This window comes from Rhinoraja longicauda, unplaced genomic scaffold (genome assembly GCF_053455715.1).
Source record: "Rhinoraja longicauda isolate Sanriku21f unplaced genomic scaffold, sRhiLon1.1 Scf000401, whole genome shotgun sequence".
Lineage (NCBI taxonomy): Eukaryota > Metazoa > Chordata > Chondrichthyes > Rajiformes > Arhynchobatidae > Rhinoraja > Rhinoraja longicauda.
Window position 1 is genome coordinate 27,257 of NW_027601618.1, and position 19,307 is coordinate 46,563.

Sequence of the window (19,307 nt, forward strand, 5' to 3'; positions counted from 1 at the left end):
TGATCGGTTGGCCAGGAGGGCTGAGGAATGGTTGATGGAATTCAATCAGAGAAATGTGAGGTGTTGCATTTTGGGAAGACTAAAATGGGCAGAATCTACACAGTGAACGGTAAGTCTCTGGGGAGAGTTGTAGAGAAGGAAGATCTAGGAGCGCAGGTACATAGTTTGTTGAAAGTGGCAACACAAGTAGATAAGGTGGTCAAAAAGGTTTTTGGCACACTGGCCTTCATCTGTCAGAGTATTAAGTATAGAAGTTGGGAAGTCCTGTTGCATTTATATCAGACATTGATTAGGCATTAGGCAAGATGGTGTCAAGCTGGAAAGGGTGCAGAGAAGATTTACAAGAATCTTGCCAGGATTCAAGGGCCTGAGATTTATGAGTCGTAATTATATGGAGGTTGAGCAAGCAGGACTCTATTCCTTGGAGCGCAGGAGGATGAGGGGTGATCTTATAGAGGTGTACAAAATCATGAGAGGAATAGATTGGGTAGACATACTGAGCCTCTTGCCCAGTGTAGGGGAATCAAGAACCAGAGGACATAGTTTTAAGGTGAGGGGGGGGAAAGTTAATAGGAACCTAGGGGTAACTTTCACACAGGTTGTGGATGTATGGAATGAGCTGCCGGAGGTAGTAGAGGCAGGTAGTATCACAATGTTTAAGAAACATTTGGACAGGTGCATGGATAGGACAGGTTTAGAGAGATATGGGCCAAACATAGGCAGGTGGGGCCAGTGTAGATGGGACATGTTGGTTGGTGTGGGCAAGTTGGGCCGAAGGGCGTGTTTCCGCGCAGTATGACTATCCTCCTGTCGCCTTCAGTTCTCTCTCCAACGCCATTCTTGCGAAGTACATTAATGACTTGGATGAAGGGATTAAAAGTACCATTAGCAAATTTGCAGATGATACAAAGCTGGGTGGCAGTGTGAACTGTGAGGAAGATGCTATGAGGATGCAGGGTGATTTGGACAGGTTGTGTGAGTGGGCAGATGCATGGCAGATGCAGTTTAAGGTGGATAAATGTGAGGTTATCCACTTTGGTGGAAAGAACAGGAAGGCAGATTATTGTCTGAATGGTGTCAAGTTAGGAAATGGGGAAGTACAAAGAGATCTGGGTGTCCTTGGTCATCAGTCACTTAAAGTTAGCATGCAGGTACAGCAGGCAGTGAATAAAGCTAATGGCATGTTGGCCTTTATGACAAGAGGAGTTGAGTATAGGAGCAAAGAGGTCCTTCTGTAGTTGTACAGGGCCCTAGTGAGACCACACCTGGAGTTCTGTGTGGAATTTTGGTCTCTAAATTTGAGGAAGGACATTCTTGCTATTGAGGGCGTGCAGCATGGATTCACTAGGTAAATTCCCAAAACGGTGGGACTGTCGTATGTTGAAAGACTGGAGCGACTAGGCCTGTATACGGTGGAATTTAGGATGAGAGGCGGTCTTATTCAAACATATATTATTAAGGGATTAGGCACATTAGAGGCAGAAAACATGTTCCCAATGTTGGGGGAGTCCAGAACCAGGGGCCACAGTTTAAGAATAAGGGGTAAGCCATTTAGAACGGATATGAGGAAATACTTTTTCATTCAGAGAGTTGTAAATCTGTGGAATTCTCTGCCTCGGAAGGCAGTGGAGGCCAATTCTCTGGATGCTTTCAAGAGAGAGCTAGATAGAGCTCTTAAAGATAGCGGAGTCAGGGGGTATGAGAAGAAGGCAGGAACGGGGTACTGATTGTGAATGATCAACCATGATCACATTGAATGGTGGTGCTGGCTCAAAGGGCCGAATGGCCTACTCCTGCACCTATTGTCTATTGTCAAAATCTGTTGTAATTTTAAGGGGTTGCAGCTCAGGGTGAACTTGTTGTGGTACATTTGGACCAGAGTGATTTTATCCTGAGGAGAGATTAAGCAGAATGGGCCTGTCCTCTCGAGTGGAAAATAATGAGTAATAACCTCTTGATGATTTGCATATCCATTATAGGCTTTGGGAGGGGATTTATTGCAATGTTGGTTCCTCTAGTTGAGAAGTGTAGAAGTAGGGGGTTGTTGGGATTGCAAGTTGGGACAGGCTGTTGAGTACTGAGATAAGAAAAAAATCCCCATCCTCATAGGTGGCGATTCTTTAGATTTCATCACACAGGGGTGTGGGAGCTCAGCCACTGAGGGCATTCACAACAGAGATTACTAGATTTCTGGATATCAAGGGGAACATGGATTATGGGCTGGTTGTGAGCTTTTTCCATCAGGACCTGATACTTACACATCTCTTCACAGATGGTAGATTTGTGAAGCATGCTTCGGCTTTCTGTGAACAAAGGAAAGTGGAGGTTACCAGGAGTGGACTGACCAGCTATGATCCTTCAGACAGAAAAGACGATGACAAACTAATGAAACGCAGAGAGGGAAGTGCTCCGAGCACATTACATCAGCACGTATTACTGGATGACGGATTGGCTGGAAATCTAAATAAAATAGAAAACAATAAATAACCTCAGCAAGTCAGGTAACGTTTATGGGGAAAGAAACAGATTTAACATTTCAGGTTCAAGATCCCACTACAGTATCGGCAAAGGAAAGCACAAAAGGTAATTGAAGTTGCAGAAACGTCCTGAAAAGGTCAGGAAAAAGGAGGCTTGGATCAGGTCCAGGTGGCTGGGACAAAGCGTATCCCTGGAGAATGTAGTGGACTGCAGGGCACATTTATAGTAATGGAATCACACAGCACAGAAACAGGCCCATAGGCACAACCTGCCCATGCTGACCAATATGCCCCATCTACAATAGACAGTAGATAATAGGTGCAGGAGTAGGCCATTCGGCCCTTCGAGCCAGCACCACCATTCAATGTGATCATGGCTGATCATTCTCAATCAGTACCCCGTTCCTGCCTTCTCCCCATACCCCCTGACTCCGCTATCCTTAAGAGCTCTATCTAGCTGTCTCTTGAATGCATTCAGAGAATTGGCCTCCACTGCCTTCTGAGGCAGAGAATTCCACAGATTCACAACTCTCTGACTGAAAAAGTTTTTCCTCATTTTTTTTCTTCTTTTTTTTTCTTTCATATTTCAGATACAGCACGGAAACAGTCCTTTTTGGCCCACCAAGTCCGCGCCGCCCAGCGATCCCCGCACACTAACACTATCCTACACACACTAGGGACAATTTTTACATTTACCCAGTCATTTAAACTACATACCTATCCATATCATCTCCGATCTAAATGGCCTACCCCTTATTCTTAAACTGTGGCCCCTGGTTCTGGACTCCACCAACATTGGGAACATGTTTCCTGCCTCTAACGTGTCCAACCCCTTAATAACCTTATACATTTCGATAAGATCTCCTCTCCTCCTTCTAAATTCCAGTGTATACAAGCCTAGTCAATCCAGTCTTTCAACATATGACAGTCCCGCAATTCCAGGAATTAACCTAGTAAACCTACGCTGCACGCCCACAATAGCAAGAATATCCTACCTCAAATTTGGAGACCAAATCTGCGAATTTGCTAATGGTACTTTTAATCTCTTCATCCAAGTCATTGATGTATACTGTAATTAGCTGCGGTCCCAGCTCCGAGCCTTGCGGTACCCCACTAGTCACTGCCTGCCATTCTGAAAGGGACCCATTTATCCCCACTCTTTGCTTTCTGTCTGTCAACCAATTTTCTATCCATGTCAGTACCCTACCTCCAATACCATGTGCTCTAATTTTGTCCACCAATCTCCTATGTGGGACCTTGTCGAAGGCTTTCTGAAAGTCGAGGTACACCACATCCACTGGCTCTCGCCTGTCAATTTTCCTAGTTACATCCTCAGAAAATTCCAGTAGATTAGTCAAGCATGATTTCCCCTTTCGATAAGATCCCCTCTCATCCTTCTGAATTCCAGTGTATACAAGCCTAGCCACTCTAGTCTTCCAACATATGACAGTCCCGCCATTCCATGAATTAACCTAGTATACCTACGCTGCACGCCCTCAATAGCAAAAATATCCTTCCTCAAATTTGGAGACCAAAACTGCACACAGTACTCCAGGTGCGGTCTCACTAGGCCCCTGTACAACTGCAGAAGGACCTCTTTGCTCCTATACTCAACTCCTCTTGTTATGAAGGCCAATATTCCATTGGCTTTCACTGCCTGCTGCACCTGGAGCTTCCTTTCAGTGAATGATGCACTAGGACACCCAGATCTCGTTGTACGTCCCCTTTTCCTAACTTGACACCATTCAGATAATAATCTGCATTCCTATTCTTACCACCAAAGTGGATAACCTCACACTTATACACATTAAACTGCATCTGCCATGCATCCGCCCACTCACACAACCTGTCCAAGTCACCCTGCAACATTATACCATCTTCCTCACAGTTCACACTACTACCCAGATTTGTATGATCTGCAAATTTGCTAATGGTACTTTTAATCCCTTCATCCAAGTCTTTAATGTATATATTAAATAGCTGCGGTCCCAGCACCGAGCCTTGCGGTACCCCACTAGTCACTGCCTGCCTTTCTGAAAGGGACCCATTTATCCCCACTCTTTGCTTTCTGTCTGCCAACCAATTTTCTATCCATGTCAGTACCCTACCCCCAAACCCATGTGCTCTAATTTTGCCCACTAATCTCCTTTGTGGGACCTTGTTGAATGCTTTCTGAAATTCGAGGTACACCACATCCACCGGCTCTCCGCTGTCAATTTTCCTAGTCACATCCTCAAAAAATTCCAGAAGATTAGTCATGCATGATTTCCCCTTCGTAAATCCATGCTGACTCGGAACGATCCTGTTACTGCTATCCAAATGCTCTGCAATTTCATCTTTTATAATTGACTCCAGCATCTTCCCCACCACTGATGTCAGACTAACTGGTCTATAATTTCCCGTTTTCTCTCTCCCTCCTTTCTTAAAAGTGGGATAACATTAGCTACCCTCCAATCCACAAGAACTGATCCTGAATCTATAGAACATTGGAAAAGGATCACCAATGCGTCCACAATTTCTAGAGCCACCTCTTTAAGTACCCTGGGATGCAGACCATCAGGCCCTGGGGATTTATCAGCTTTCAGTCCCATCAGTCTACCCAACACCATTTCCTGCCTAATGTTCCTTCAGTTCCTCCGTTACCCTAGGATCTCTGGCCACTAGAACATCTAGGAGATTGTTTGATTGTTATACTAGTCCCACCTACTTGCACTTGGCCCATATCCCTCCTTCATTATCCATGTACCCATCCATATACCCAACATTCCATTTACCCACCACCCTCTGTGTGAAAAAGTTGCCCCTTGGGTTCCTATTAAATCTTTCCCCTATCACCCTAATCCTATGGCTTCTGATTCTTGATTCCTCTACTCTGGGTAAAAGACTGTGCATCTTATACATCATGATCTTATACTCACTCCTGTGTAAGTTCATTCCTCATCCTCCTGCATTCCAGGGAATAAAGTCCTAGACTGCCCAATCACTCCCTGTAGCTCAGGCCCTCAAGTCCTGGCAACATCCTTGTAAAGGATGTTCGTAAAGGAAAACTAAAGGGCAAAAAAAGAAGGCCTGGCAGACCTCTGGCAGATAAGATGCAAGAGACTCCAATGAGTTTTTGTAACATTTTATGCGTGGGTGGGGGGTGGGAGACACGACATGGGGGGGGGGAGATATGACACGGGGGGGGGGGGGGATATGACACGGGGGGGGGGGGGGGGGGGAATACGGAAGAGACGGCGCCGAGGACTCCTGTACATTGGTAACATTAGGTCCCTGTCTCAGAACATAAACACCTTGTAACAAAGAACCATTAATTGAGCATGACTTACCTTTGGGTCTTGGTCTACACAACCTTTCACACGTCTGCAACAAAACAAAGAAGTTTTGTTTCCGCTGCACATCAACATTCAACGCTCATAAGTAAATACAAATTATTGTATCCCTTCCTCCCCCTCACCAACATACCGTCCCCACATTCCTCACCCTCTCTGCTTAATCCCCATTAACCCATGCGCTCCCTCTCAGTATTCCCACCTCTCCACACACTCTCCCTCTCTGGCACACAATCACATTGGAGAGTAGCAACGATTTGTGAACAAAAACTGATCTGTGTTCCTGTTGCATTGTGCAGCTCTCTGTCCATCTACACAGGTTCACAACCCAATGGTATGAACATTGAATTCACCAATATCAAGTAATACCCCCATGCCCTCTCTTGTTTCCGTTCCCCCCTCCTACACCCGGTGCAGCCCATTTATTTCACTATCTCCCATCTGCCCCTTCACACCCCACCATTTTCCTTCCTCAGTGTGCTCATCTCCCATCCCCAGATCCCTCATTTCTCTTTTATTCCCCCCTCTTCCCCCCCCCACACAATACTGCACACAATACTCCAAATGTGCCCTGACCATAGTTTATAAAGCTGCAACATGATCACCTGATTGTAAAACCCACATCTGACTGATGAAGGTAAGCAAGCTGTCTGCCTTCTTTACCTCCCTATCCATGTTGTGCTTCCACTTTCAGTGAACTATAGACTTGCTCCTCAAGATTCCTCTGCAGATAATGCTACGGAGGGTTTAATTTATAAGGACCAGATTCAAAGAGCAGAGGGCAAAGCTTTAAAGTGAGAGGGGCAAAGTTTAAAGGAGAGTGGTGGGTGCCTGGAACACACTGCTGAGGGTGGTGGTGGAGGCAGATACAATAGTGGCATTTGAGGCCTTTAAATAAGTACATGGATATGCAGGGAATGGAGGGATGTGGATCATGTGCAGGTGGAGGAGATTAGTTTATCTTGGCATCATGAACAGCACTGACATTGTGGGCCAAAGGGCCTGTTCCTGTGCTGCATTGTACTGATAGGCCTGGAACAATGCAGGGTGTAACACAGGGAACTTTGATCATGTGGATGATCACAGTCTTTTCCCAAGGGCGGGAGAGTGTAAAACTAGATTTTCGATGAGAGGGGAAAGATTTAAAAGAGATCTGAGGGTGGTGGGAGTATGAAATGAGCTGCCAGAAGAGGTAGGAGGAGCGAGTACAATAACAATATTTCAAGGTTATACGGACAGGTACATGGATTGGAAAGGTTTAGAGGAGTATGGGCCAAACGCAACCTAATGGGTGTGGCTCGAGGTGAACACTTTGGTTAGCATGGAAGAGGTGCTGAAGGCCCTGTTTCCATGCTGCATAGCACTCTGTCTATATGATCTATATTCTGCCTCTCCCTCTACCCATCCATCTCTTTCTCCCTGCCTGTATAGCTCTCCATCTCTTCACATCTGTCCTCCTCCCCTCTTTTCACACATCTATCTGTAACTATCTATCTATCTTCCTGTGTCTGCCTGTTTCCCACATCTGTTTGTTTTGTCAGGCATCTGTGCATCTCCCCCTTCTCTCTCTCCCTCGCTGCATCCTTTATCTCCCACTCTCTCTCTGCCACTCACACACTGTTGCTCTCTCCTTGAACTCTCCATCTTTTCCATCCCATCTCTTTGTGCTCTGTCCTCAATCTCCCCTCTTCTTCTCATTGTCTCCCCCTCTGTCACTCTTACTCTCTCCATCACTTCTCCCTCAGACTCTCTCTCTGTCCGTCCTCCTCCTCTCCCTCCTTCCATCTCTCTCTCTCTCCATCTCCCTGCCTCTGTCTCTCTTCTTCCATATATTTGTCTCTCTGCCACCCTTCTTCATTTTGTCTCTCTCTCCTCCCGTGGATGGTGGTGGTGGGGCTGTATGTCAGTGAGATACACACATCAGGTCCTCACCTGTAGTAGTCCAGACCTTTGACAAAGTACCGATGCACTGTTAATGTCTGAGTAGCACGCTTACCGTGTGTATTCCACTCATGGGGCCTGTGGAAAGAGATTAGGAACAGCAATGTTTCAATATGAAGAGTTTTCAAGAGTGCAGAGCTGAAAGATGGATTGAAGGAGAAACAGAAACTCTCATTGAATGATATTGGTGGTGAGACCACACTTGGACTATTGTGCAGAGTTCCAGTCACCCAACTACAGGAATTATTCCAACTAAATATATAGGAATAATTTCAACTATGGGAACCCCGTCATTAAGTTGGAAAGGGTACAGAAGAGATTCATGAGGATGTAACAGGGACAGGAGGGGTTGAATGATATGGAGGGACTGGACAGGCTGGGGCTGTTTTCACTGGAGTGAAGAAGGCAATAAAGTGACTGCTTTCCCAGGGTTGGGGTGTCTAAAACATGAGGGCATAGGTTTAAGGTGAGAGGGGAAAGATTTAAAGGGGACCTAAGGGGCAATCTTTTCCACACAGACGGTGCTACATTAATGGAATAAGCTGACAGAGGTCATGTAGAGATGGATTTAAAAGACATTTGGTCAGGCATATGGATAGAAATGTTTAGAGGAAGTTAATAACAAGTTGGTGGAGACCAGACAGTATCTGCAGGGAGAAAATGCACAGATGACCATTTTCTCCAGTCTGAAGATCAGGAACCAAAACATTATTTGTCCAGTTGGAAGGGGAGGGGAGGGGAGGGGGTGGGGAGAGTGGGTGATGAAGGAGAGTGTCCATGGTGGGGGTGGGGTGGGGAGAGTGGGTGATGAAGGAGAGTGTCCAAGGGAGGGGAGGGATGATGGGGGAGAATGTCCACAGGAGGGGTGGGGGCAGGGAGGGTGGGTGATGAGGGAGAGTGTCTATGGGTGGGGAGGGGGTGGAGAGAGTGAGTGGTGGGGGAGAGTGTTCAGAGGAGGGGTGGGGTTGGGGAGAGTGGGTGATGAAGGAGAGTGTCCATGGGAGGGGAGGGGTGGGGAGAGCAGGTGATGGGGGAGAGTGTCAGTGGGAGGGGTGGGGGTGGGGAGAGTGGGTGATGAAGGAGAGTGTCCATGGGAGGGGAGGGGTGGGGAGGGTGGGTGATGAGGGAGAGTGTCCATGGGAGGGGAGGGGTGGGGAGGGTGGGTGATGAGGGAGAGTGCCCGTGGGAGGGGAGGGATGATGGGGGAGAATGTCCACAGGAGGGGTGGGGTTGGGGAGAGTGGGTGATGAGGCACAGTGTCCATGGATGGGGAGAGTGGGTGATGGGGGAGAGTGTCCGTGGTAGGGGTGTAGAGTGGGTGATGAGAGTGTCCGTGGGAGGGGTGTAGAGAGTGGGTGGTGTGAGTGTCCGTTGAAGGGTGGGAAGGGGGTGGGGAGAGTGGGTGATGGGGCAGAGTGTCCATAGGAGGGGTGGGGATGGGGAGAGTGGGTGATGAGAATGTCCGTGGGAGGGATGGGGATGGGGAGAGTGGGTGATGGGGGAGAGTGGGTGATGGGGGAGAGTGGGTGATGTGGCAGAGTGGTGGGGAGAGTGGGTAATTGGGGCAGAATGGTGGGGAGAGTGTCCGTGGGAGGGGATCCAGTGGGTTGGAGATTTGACTGATATGAAGGTACAGCACAGCAGTCAGTTATTTGGCTTATTGAGTCTGCACTGACCACCAAGCACCCATTTTATGATCAATTGCCCCATAGATTCTCCCCCTTAATTTATAGCAGCCAATTAACGTAGCCCTCACACATCTTTTGAATATGGGAAGAATCCAGAGCACCCTTGGGAAGCCCACAGAATAACAGGGAGAATGTACAAACACAGGCAGCAGAGGCAGATATCAGGATTGAACCAGGGGTTACTGGAGCCGTGTGGTGGTAGCTTTACTAGTTGTGTCACTGTGCCACCTAAACCATTGAACAGACAAACTTTGGTGTTCAAACCCAAGGATTGCAGGTGTGCAGTACACAAGGTTGCCAGCACAGGTGTGCACAATATTTCCCTTCATTTGTCAGGCACTAAATAAGAACAGTGTTACAACTTTATCTATTGGTCAGGCCACACCTGGAGAACTGTATAATTCTGATCTAGGATTAGGCACCTGAATTATGAGGAACGACTGGATAGACAGCGTTAGTTTTCCTGGGAATTGAGGAGGCTGAAGGTGACCCGGTGGACATGCACAAAGGTATGAGAGTAAGAGACAGAGCAGATAGTAGGAAACTAGATGGCTCACTTTTAGGAGAAGTGGGAAAAGATTTAGAGATCTGAAAATAACTTTTTCAAGAGAGGGTAGTTGGAATCTGAAACACACTGCTCGAGGCAGTGGAAGCAGTGACTCTCACAACATTTAGAAGTTAGAAGAGGATTGATGAGGGCAGTGTGGCCTGCTAAATTCAGCAAGGCCTTTGACAAGGTATCGCATTGTAAGCTCGGCTGGAAGGTTAGATCACATGGGATCCACGGCAAACTAGCCAATTGGTGAGAAAATTGGTTTGATGGCAAGAGCCAGAGGGTATAGTAAAGAGTTGTTATTCAGATTGGAGATCAGAAACCAGTGGTGTGCCACAGGGATCGATGCTGGGTCACTATTGTGGAATGACCGAATGGCCTAATTCTGCTCCAATCACTTATGACCTTGTCATGGCCCAGCTAATGTCCACATAGACAACGATCTTTAACCTCAATCAATCCTCTTGGTCACCTCTTTAAAAAACTGTCTGCTTTGTGAGATATGATTTCCTATGATTATCCCTGATCAGTCTTTATCTATCAACTGCTGGTAAATGATGTCCCTCAGAATCACCTGCAGTTACGTACCCACTACTGATGCAGGCTCACTCACCAGTGGTGCCCTGGCTTGTCCTTGGTGCCCTTAAATAACTGTACATTAGCCACCTTCCAGTCTACTGGAACTTCACCTGTGCCTAAAGATGATGGTAATATCTGTGCAAGGGCTCCACAATTTCTACCCTAGCTTTTCACAAGGTGCAAGTATACATTTGGTCAACCCCTGGGGATTTATCCACCTTAGGTACAAACCATTACCAAAGAGTTCTATGGCCAGCCAGATCTGGCCAATCGATGTTCAAACGTGGTAGTAAATCCTGAAAATAAACAAATTAACATTTTGTGTCAGGACAAGAGTGAAATAAAAACTGAAAATACAAGAAGGAGAACATCACATACCCTACACAGCGATAGCAGCTGGATTGCAATCAAGTTGGTCAGCGATATGAAAACAGATGCAGGTATCTGGGAATAGGGTGGGATCTAATCCAGGGATTTGGGGGTTTGTAAATAAACAGATACTCAGGAATTACAGGTTGGAATCCAAGTGAGGATTTCCACATAATCTAACAGAAACCCAAAAGTTATGTGTAGACTTGAATATTGAGTCGTAGATTTATAGTTATAGAGTCATAGAGTGGTACAGTGTGGAAACAGGCTCTTCAGCCCAACTCGCCCATACCGGCCAATAGTGGCCCAGCTACCCTAGTCCCACTTGCTTGGTCCATAATACTCCAAACCTGTCCTATCCATGTACTTGTCCAACTGTTTCTTAAACGATGGGATAGTCCCAGCCTCAACTACCTCCTCTGGCAGCTTGTTCCATACACCCACCACCCTCTGTGTGAAAATGTTACCACTCGGATTCCGATTAAATCTTTGCCCCTTCACCTTGAACCTATGTCCTCTGGTCCTTGATTCCCCTACTATGGGTAAAGGACTCTGTGCATCTACCCGATCTATTCCTCTCATGATTTTGTATACCTCTATAAGATCTCCCCTCATCCTCCTACGCTCCATGGAATAGAGACCCAGCCTAGTCAACCTCTCCCTATAGCTCACACCCTCTAGTCCTGGCAACATCCTTGTAAATCTTTTCTAAACCCTTTCAAGCTTGACAATATCTTTCCTATAACATGGTGACCAGAACTGAATACAATATTCTAAATGCGGTCTCACCAACGTCTTATAAAACTGTAACATGACCTCCCAACTTCTACACTCAATACTCTGACTGATGACGGCCAAATTGCTGAAAGCCTTTTTGATTACCTTATCTACCTGCGACGTGACTTTCAAGGAACCATGCACGTATTCCTAGATCCCTCTGCTCTGTAACACTACACAGAGGCCTACCATTTTACTGTGTAGGTCCTACCCTTGTTCGACGTCCCAAAATACAATACCTCACACTTCTCTGCATTAAATTCCATCAACCACTCCTCCGCCCACCTTGCCAATCGATCCAGATCCTGCTGCAATTGTTCACAACCATCTTCACTATCTGCAAACCACTAACTTTGGTATCATCAGCAAATTTGATAATCTTGCCCTGTATGTTCTCATCCAAATCATTGATGTAGATGACAAACAGTAATGGGCCCAGCACCAAACCCTGAGGCACACCACTAGTCACAGGCCTCCATTCTGAGAAGCCACCTTCCACCATCACCCTCTGCCTCCTTCCATGGAGCCAATTAGCTATCCTTTCAGCTATCTCTCCTTGGATCCCATGAGATCTAATCTTCCAGAGCAGCCTACCATGTGGAACCTTGTCGAACACCGTACTGAAGTCCATTAACACAACTTCTACAGCTCTGCTCACGTCTTCAAAAAAATCAATCAGAATTCTGAGACATGACCTCCCACGTACAAAACCATGCTGACTATCCCTAATTAGCCCTTGCCCATCCAAATGCCTGTATATTCTATCCCTCAGAATACTCTCCAGTAACTTACCAACTACAGATGTTAAGCTCACCGGCCTATAGTTCCCAACATTTTCCCTGCAGCCTTTCTTGAAAAGAGGCACAGCATTTGCCACCCTCCAATCTGGCACCTCTCCTGTATTTAAGGATGACTCATAAATTTCAACCAGGGCTCCCGCAATTTCCTCTCTAGTTTCCCGGAATGTCGTCGGATATAGACAATAGACAATAGGTGCAGGAGTAGGCCATTCAGCCCTTCGAGCCAGCACCGCCATTCAATGCGATCATGGCTGATCACTCTCAATCAGTACCCCGTTCCTGCCTTCTCCCCATACCCCCTCACTCCGCTATCCTTAAGAGCTCTATCCAGCTCTCTCTTGAAAGCATCCAACGAACTGGCCTCCACTGCCTTCTGAGGCAGAGAATTCCACACCTTCACCACTCTCTGACTGAAAAAGTTCTTCCTCATCTCCGTTCTAAATGGCCTACTCCTTATTCTTAAACTGTGGCCCCTTGTTCTGGACTCCCCCAACATTGGAACATGTTTCCTGCCTCTAATGTGTCCAATCCCCTAATTATCTTATATGTTTCAATAAGATCCCCCCTCATCCTTCTAAATTCCAGTGTATACAAGCCCAATCGCTCCAGCCTTTCAACATACGACAGTCCCGCCATTCCGGGAATTAACCTAGTGAACCTACGCTGCACGCCCTCCATAGCAAGAATATCCTTCCTTAAATTTGGAGACCAAAACTGCACACAGTACTCCAGGTGCGGTCTCACCAGGGCCCGGTACAACTGTAGAAGGACCTCTTTGCTCCTATACTCAACTCCTCTTGTTATGAAGGCCAACATTCCATTGGCTTTCTTCACTGCCTGCTGTACCTGCATGCTTCCTTTCATTGACTGATGCACTAGGACACCCAGATCTCGTTGAACTCCCCCTCCTCCTAACTTGATCTGATCAGGCCCCGGAGATTTGTCTACCTTCATACACGACAGTACCTTCAGTACTTCCTTGACGGTAACAATGACTCTCATGACACTTCCAGTGAATGCTCCAATTTCCTTTGTCCTACTGTCTTTCTCCTCGGTAAATACAAAGGAGAAATACTCATTTGAGGACCTTGCCCATCTCCTGTGGCTCCACACAGAGGTGACAGTTTTTATTCCTGAGATGTCCCACTCTCTCTCTAGTTACCCTTTCTCCCTTAATTATTTATAAAATCTTTTGGAATTGTTCTTGAGGCTACTCGCAAGAGCTATCTCCTGGCCTCTTTTTAGCCTTTCTGTTCTCCTTTTTTTAGTTGCTCCTTAGTTCCCAAAACTCCTCCAGGGGTGCACTTGATCCCAGCTGCCTATACCTGTCCCATGTATCCTTCTTGTTTTTGACTAACATCTCAATTTCCCTCATCAGCCAAGCTGCCTTGTTTGCCTGCTATGCCTTTCACTCTAACGGGGACGTACACATCCTGAGCTCTCTTTAGTACACTTTTAAAAACATCCCACTTGGCCGATGTTCCATTCCCCATCAAATAACCTGCTCCAGTCAACTTGAAGGTTCTCTCATACCCTCAAAGTTGGCCTTACCCCAGTTGAGCATTTTAACACATGGACCCTCTCCATTCCGATCCATAGCTTTCTTAAACCTCACCTGAACCCTTCATGCTATGATTTTCCCAGTCTATATTAGGAAAGTTAAAATCCCCTACAATAACAACCTTATTTGACCTGCAGCTGTCTGCAATCTCCTGGCACATTTGCTCTTCTAATTCCCGTTGACTATTTGGGCGTTTGTAGTACACCCCTTTCCTGATCATCCCTTTCTTGTTCCTCAGCTCCACCTATATAGTTTCACTAGACGAACTGTCCGTAATGTTACCTCTGAACTTAACCTCTGAACCTAGCCGTGCCATCCTCCTTAATCAACAATGCAACTCCCCCTCTGCTTTTTTCCTCACCCATGTCTCTCCTGAAGCTCCTGTACCCCGGATCATTGAGCTGCCAGTCCTGCCCCTCCCTTATCCATGTTTCAGTCATGGCTTGCATTTTACCCAACTACACTAATCCCATTTGCCCACATTAAGACAGTATCCCTCTCTGCCATGTCCTATTTAAGCATTTGTCTCAAAGCTTTTTAAACATAAGATTCAGATTAACATTCAGTGCGGAAACGTGCCCTTTGGCCCAAGTCCTCGCCAACCAGCAACCCCCGCACATTACCACTATCCTACACACACTAGAGATGATTTTTTAAACATTTACCAAGCTTACAACCCAAGAGTATGAACTTCGAATCCTCCAATTTTAGGTGACCTCTAACAACCCCCCCCCTCCCCCTTACCTGGCTCACACCTATTTCTCCCTTCCCCCTCCTCTTACATCTCTTCCTATGGCTTCACAATTTGTAATCCCCCTCCTCTCTTCCAGCTTTCTTTCCCCCACCTCTTACAATCAGTCTGAAGAAGTATCCTGACTTGAAACGTCTCCAATCCACATTCCTCAGAGATGTTGCCAGACCCACTGAGTTACTCCATCACTTTGTTTCTTTATTTAACACAGACCAGACTTAGACCCAACCAGTGACCCAACCAACACAATCACTGACTTGTCAGACCCTGGTCATCCTTCTCCCTGTTCTCTTCCAGCAGAAGGTACAGAAGCTTGAAAGCGTGCAACACTAGACTCCAGAACTGCTTCTTCCCCTCTGTTATCAAGCTTCTGAACGGTCCTTCCATTAACTAGGGTACTAAACCAATTCACCTCTACTGCATTGCAGACATTGGACTTTGTTTCTGGAACTAATGCACTACAAAGCTGAGAAACATATTCTCAGTTACTCCAGCACTCTGTATCTTCCCCTTTGTTCTATCTATTGCACTCGAGTTTGGCTTGATTGTTTTTATGTATAGTATTTTCTGATCTGATTGGAAAGCATGCAAAAGAATGCTGTATCATTGCTGTATCATTTCACTGTATCTCGGCACATGTGACAACAATAAACTTAAGCCGAACCTAAACCTAATATTGTGTAGGAAATAACTGCAGATGCTGGTTTAAATTGAATGTAGACACAAAATGCTGGAATAACTCAGTGGGACAGGCAGCATCTCTGGAGAAAAGGACTGGATAACATTTCGGATAAGACTTCTTCAGACTGAAGGGTCTCGAGCTGAAATGTCACCCAGTCCTTCTCTCCAGAGATGCCTCCTGTCCCGCTACACCTAATATTCACAGGTGAAATACTACAAGATTGGAAGGCTTGAGTTATTAGGTGACATTGGATCAGCTGTGGACACAAGAAACTGCAGGCACCGGAATCTTTAGCAAAAACAATGCTGGAGTAAGATGCTGGATTTAGGCAGCATCTGCAGAAGGAATGGACAGGAAACCTTTTGGGTTGGGAACCTTCTTCAGATTGATCAGACTGAACAGACAGGGACTGTTTTCCCTGGAGTGAAGGAGGCTGAAGGGTGATCTTATGGAGGTTTATGAAATCATGGGAAGCATAGAGAAGGCGCATGGTCACAGCCTATACTCCAGCATAGGGGAGTCTAAAACTAGAGGGCACAGCTTTAATGTGAGAGGGGAGAGACTTATTCCCACACAGGGTGCTGGGTATAAGGAAGAAGCTGCCAGAGACATTGGTAGGGATGGGTAGAATTATAACGTTTAAAAGACATTTGTACAGGTTTATGCATAGGAAGGGTTTAGAGGGATATGAGCCAAACAGGCAAAGCTCACTAGCTTTGGTAGACATCTTGATTGGCATGGTTAAGCTGACAGGTCTCTTTGCATGCTGCATGATTCTAATATCAGATATCTGTGGGGGAGTAACATGCTTGGATCTATGGCAGGAGTTCAGATAGTTTATGTGTGGAAATAACAGATACCAGAGTTACAGAGTGGGAAGTCATTCATTGTCTGTAGGAAGTCATTTACATGTTGAATAACAGATACTAGGAGTGGGTTACAAACTGAAGGTTTTCAATGGGTTTGTGTGTTTCTGTACACAATCTCAAATACTGCAGCTGAGGCCAATGTAAAATGCCCAGAGAACAGACCTGAGGACACCTCCTGCTGCTGTGTGATTTGAAAAGCCCACCCACCCTCTAGAGAAATTGACCAAAGGCCTGTGTGCCAGCGTGTCACCCCAGACCCAAAACTCACGATGGTCTTGAACCGTAAGTACTTACTCTTATTTTGTCGAAGGTAAAGTCATGTTTATTCACATTGTCACCCTGGGGGGGCCTGGAAGATAAATGGATGGGGTGAGTTACTACCTCCAAGCTGAAGAGTTCCTGCACTTTGCTGACAACTTCTTCACAGGGACAACACTTCCTGTTCTGTCTCAGTGCCAGAGACCAGGAGCTCCGTGGTAACTCCAGCGTTGCAGAATCGGTGCTCCCACACTGCAGCTTGGAGCAATGACAGCAAATATACCCCGTCCCGGGTTTGCCGGGTGTGAAGTTAACCATGTTAACAAATATACGTGACCCACTCCACATTTCTTGCTATTAAATATGATATTAAAAGGTTGCATGCTCTGAGTCAGCAGAGCAGTCTCTGGCTTGACATGTTATTGTGAACAAAGAAGTTAATTGTCACTCACGTCTTGAATATATTATTCCAACAGAGGTCTGGCTTTGTCTCTGCAGACCTTTAGTGACATCACAACAGATTCTTGGTCTCTTTATTTAAAGAGAGGTATAGCTGCCATGGAAGCAGTTGGGTGAATGGTGAAAGGTTGAGTCCTGGGATGGGGTGCTGTATGAGAGATTGAGCAGGTTGGGCCGAAGCTCACTGGAGATTTTGGAATGGGAAGTGATCTTCATGAATTGTCTAAATTGTGAGGGGGACTGACAGGGTTGTGTCAGATTCAGGGGCGGCCATTTGAGGTGGAGCTGAAGACCTTTGCTCAGAATGCAGCCGTGCAGCTGCAGAACCAGCTGTTGTTCTGGTGCTGGTGCCCAGTGCCTGGGCTCAGTGGAGACCACAGCCCAGCACCACAGCCCGACACTACCACTGGAGACCCCCCTGTCAGCTCTCCCTGACAACTCCCATCTCTCACTAGAACCCATCTGAGTAACGAGACTTACCACCAGCCATGGATGGTCCACCAATTAAAATTACATTCTGAGCTGGTCCAGTTCTTCACCTGGAGAAAGAACAAAGAAAACCCATCACTGAAACAGAATGGATGAAAAAGGTTAAAAAAAAGATAGATCATTGGGGTCATTGTCAGGCAGAGAGTGGGCAGGCAATGGGAGGGTTTGGCAAAAGGACAGAGGGGTGAGTGAACAAAGGGAGGGGTGGAAGAGACAGGTGGATGGGTCAAAGTGACTGTGGGATTGGTTGCTTCTCTCCAGGTGGATGTTTCTCTGCTTCTCAGGATATGAGTGAGAGGGTGCAGAGGAAAGTGGGACCCAGAACAAGTGGTACACATTGGTACCAATGTGGAGAAGGCAGCAATGGAAGTCTGTCAATGTTGCCAGAGGTGGACAGGTGGCAATCTCTGGGTTGCTGGCACGGCGAGGCTTCAGGGAGAACAGAATATGAAGAGAAGGTGGTGATAGACTGGTAACATCCATGGTGCATACAGGTACATTCAGATTCAGAGGCAGATGAAACCTGTATGAGATGGACGGGTCACAAGTTAATAGGATTGGGACAATGCCCAAGTCACGACAGTTGAATCAAGATCAGCAGGGTATGGGCATACCAGGCAATAACAGCAAAAATAAATAAGGTGAACAGAGGGTGTGAGTGTTGGATGATGACAGAGAAGGAATTGTTGGATAGGAGCAAATTGAGAGACACAATCTGGTGTCCACAATATACACAGAATGTGATGAGTAAGATTGGTGAGCTGCAGGTACAAAGAGCCATGTGTGATTATGATGTGCTGCTGATCACATGGCTCATTCTCGGCAGAACAGACCTCTTAATATTCAAAGATATGGTGGTCAGAAAAGGCAAGGATGGAAAACAGGAGATGGGAGGCAGAGGAAAATGGTATTATAGACTATCGATTAAACATTCCCTTCTCCAAACAAGACAGCATCAAAGCTTCACCGTCGCCTCTCGCCGATGGACGGATGCCAACTACTATAGACTGAAGAGAGGGGATGTCCTTGAGGCCATGCACAAACTCGCTTGGGCTGGAATTCACTTTGCAGAACTTCCTCTTCTTCCCGACGTCGTTCATGCCCATGTGCACAACCACTTCTGGCTGTTCACCCTTCCTCTTGAGGATGTTCTGAAGTCGGTCTGTGACATATTTAACCCTGGCACCAGGGAGGTAACAGACCATCCTGAAGTCCCGCCTGCCGCTACAGAATCTCCTGCCCACACTTCGGACAATGGAGTCACCTACTACTATGGCTCTGCCTCACGTCGGTCTCCCCAGTCGAGTCTCCTTGCCAGGATTGGAGCCACCGACCTGTTCACCGCTTGGACTGGAAGCGTCTTCTGCTCCGACAACTCCTAAGGGGGCATACCTGTTTTCATTCGGCACAGCCACCGGGGTCGCCTGCTCTCCACGTTTACTCCCTTTTCTCCCAGTCACCCACCTGCTCTCCTCCTGAATCACTGGCTTAACAACTTCACTTGTCCAGGAAACTCTCATTTTCCAGGATGGCCCTAAGGTCATCCAGCTGCTTCCCCAGTTCCCCAACACGTTCACTCAGGAGCTGCACCTGGACACAATTCCTGCAGGTGTAGTCTCCAGAAGCTCCATAGGCATCCTTGACCGCCCATAACCTGCAGGAAATACACTGCACCAACCTGCCTGCCATTTCTTCAGTGGACAAAAAATCACAAGTTTCAAA

The 19,307-nt window shown here is 46.7% G+C and overlaps 1 protein-coding gene across 1 annotated transcript in view; it reads right to left on the reverse strand.

Moving 5' to 3' along the window:
* Positions 1-19,307, reverse strand: part of LOC144590930 (ribonuclease T2-A-like) — a 32,774-nt gene that overhangs the window by 4,867 nt on the left and 8,600 nt on the right. The window contains exons 3-8 of the mRNA XM_078395278.1: positions 17,577-17,635; positions 16,674-16,728; positions 10,808-10,866; positions 7,742-7,828; positions 5,807-5,840; positions 2,259-2,303 (exon numbers count right to left, since the gene is read on the reverse strand). Of these exons, the coding sequence (XP_078251404.1) occupies positions 2,259-2,303; positions 5,807-5,840; positions 7,742-7,828; positions 10,808-10,866; positions 16,674-16,728; positions 17,577-17,635 (339 nt within the window). The remainder of the gene's footprint in view (positions 1-2,258; positions 2,304-5,806; positions 5,841-7,741; positions 7,829-10,807; positions 10,867-16,673; positions 16,729-17,576; positions 17,636-19,307) is intronic.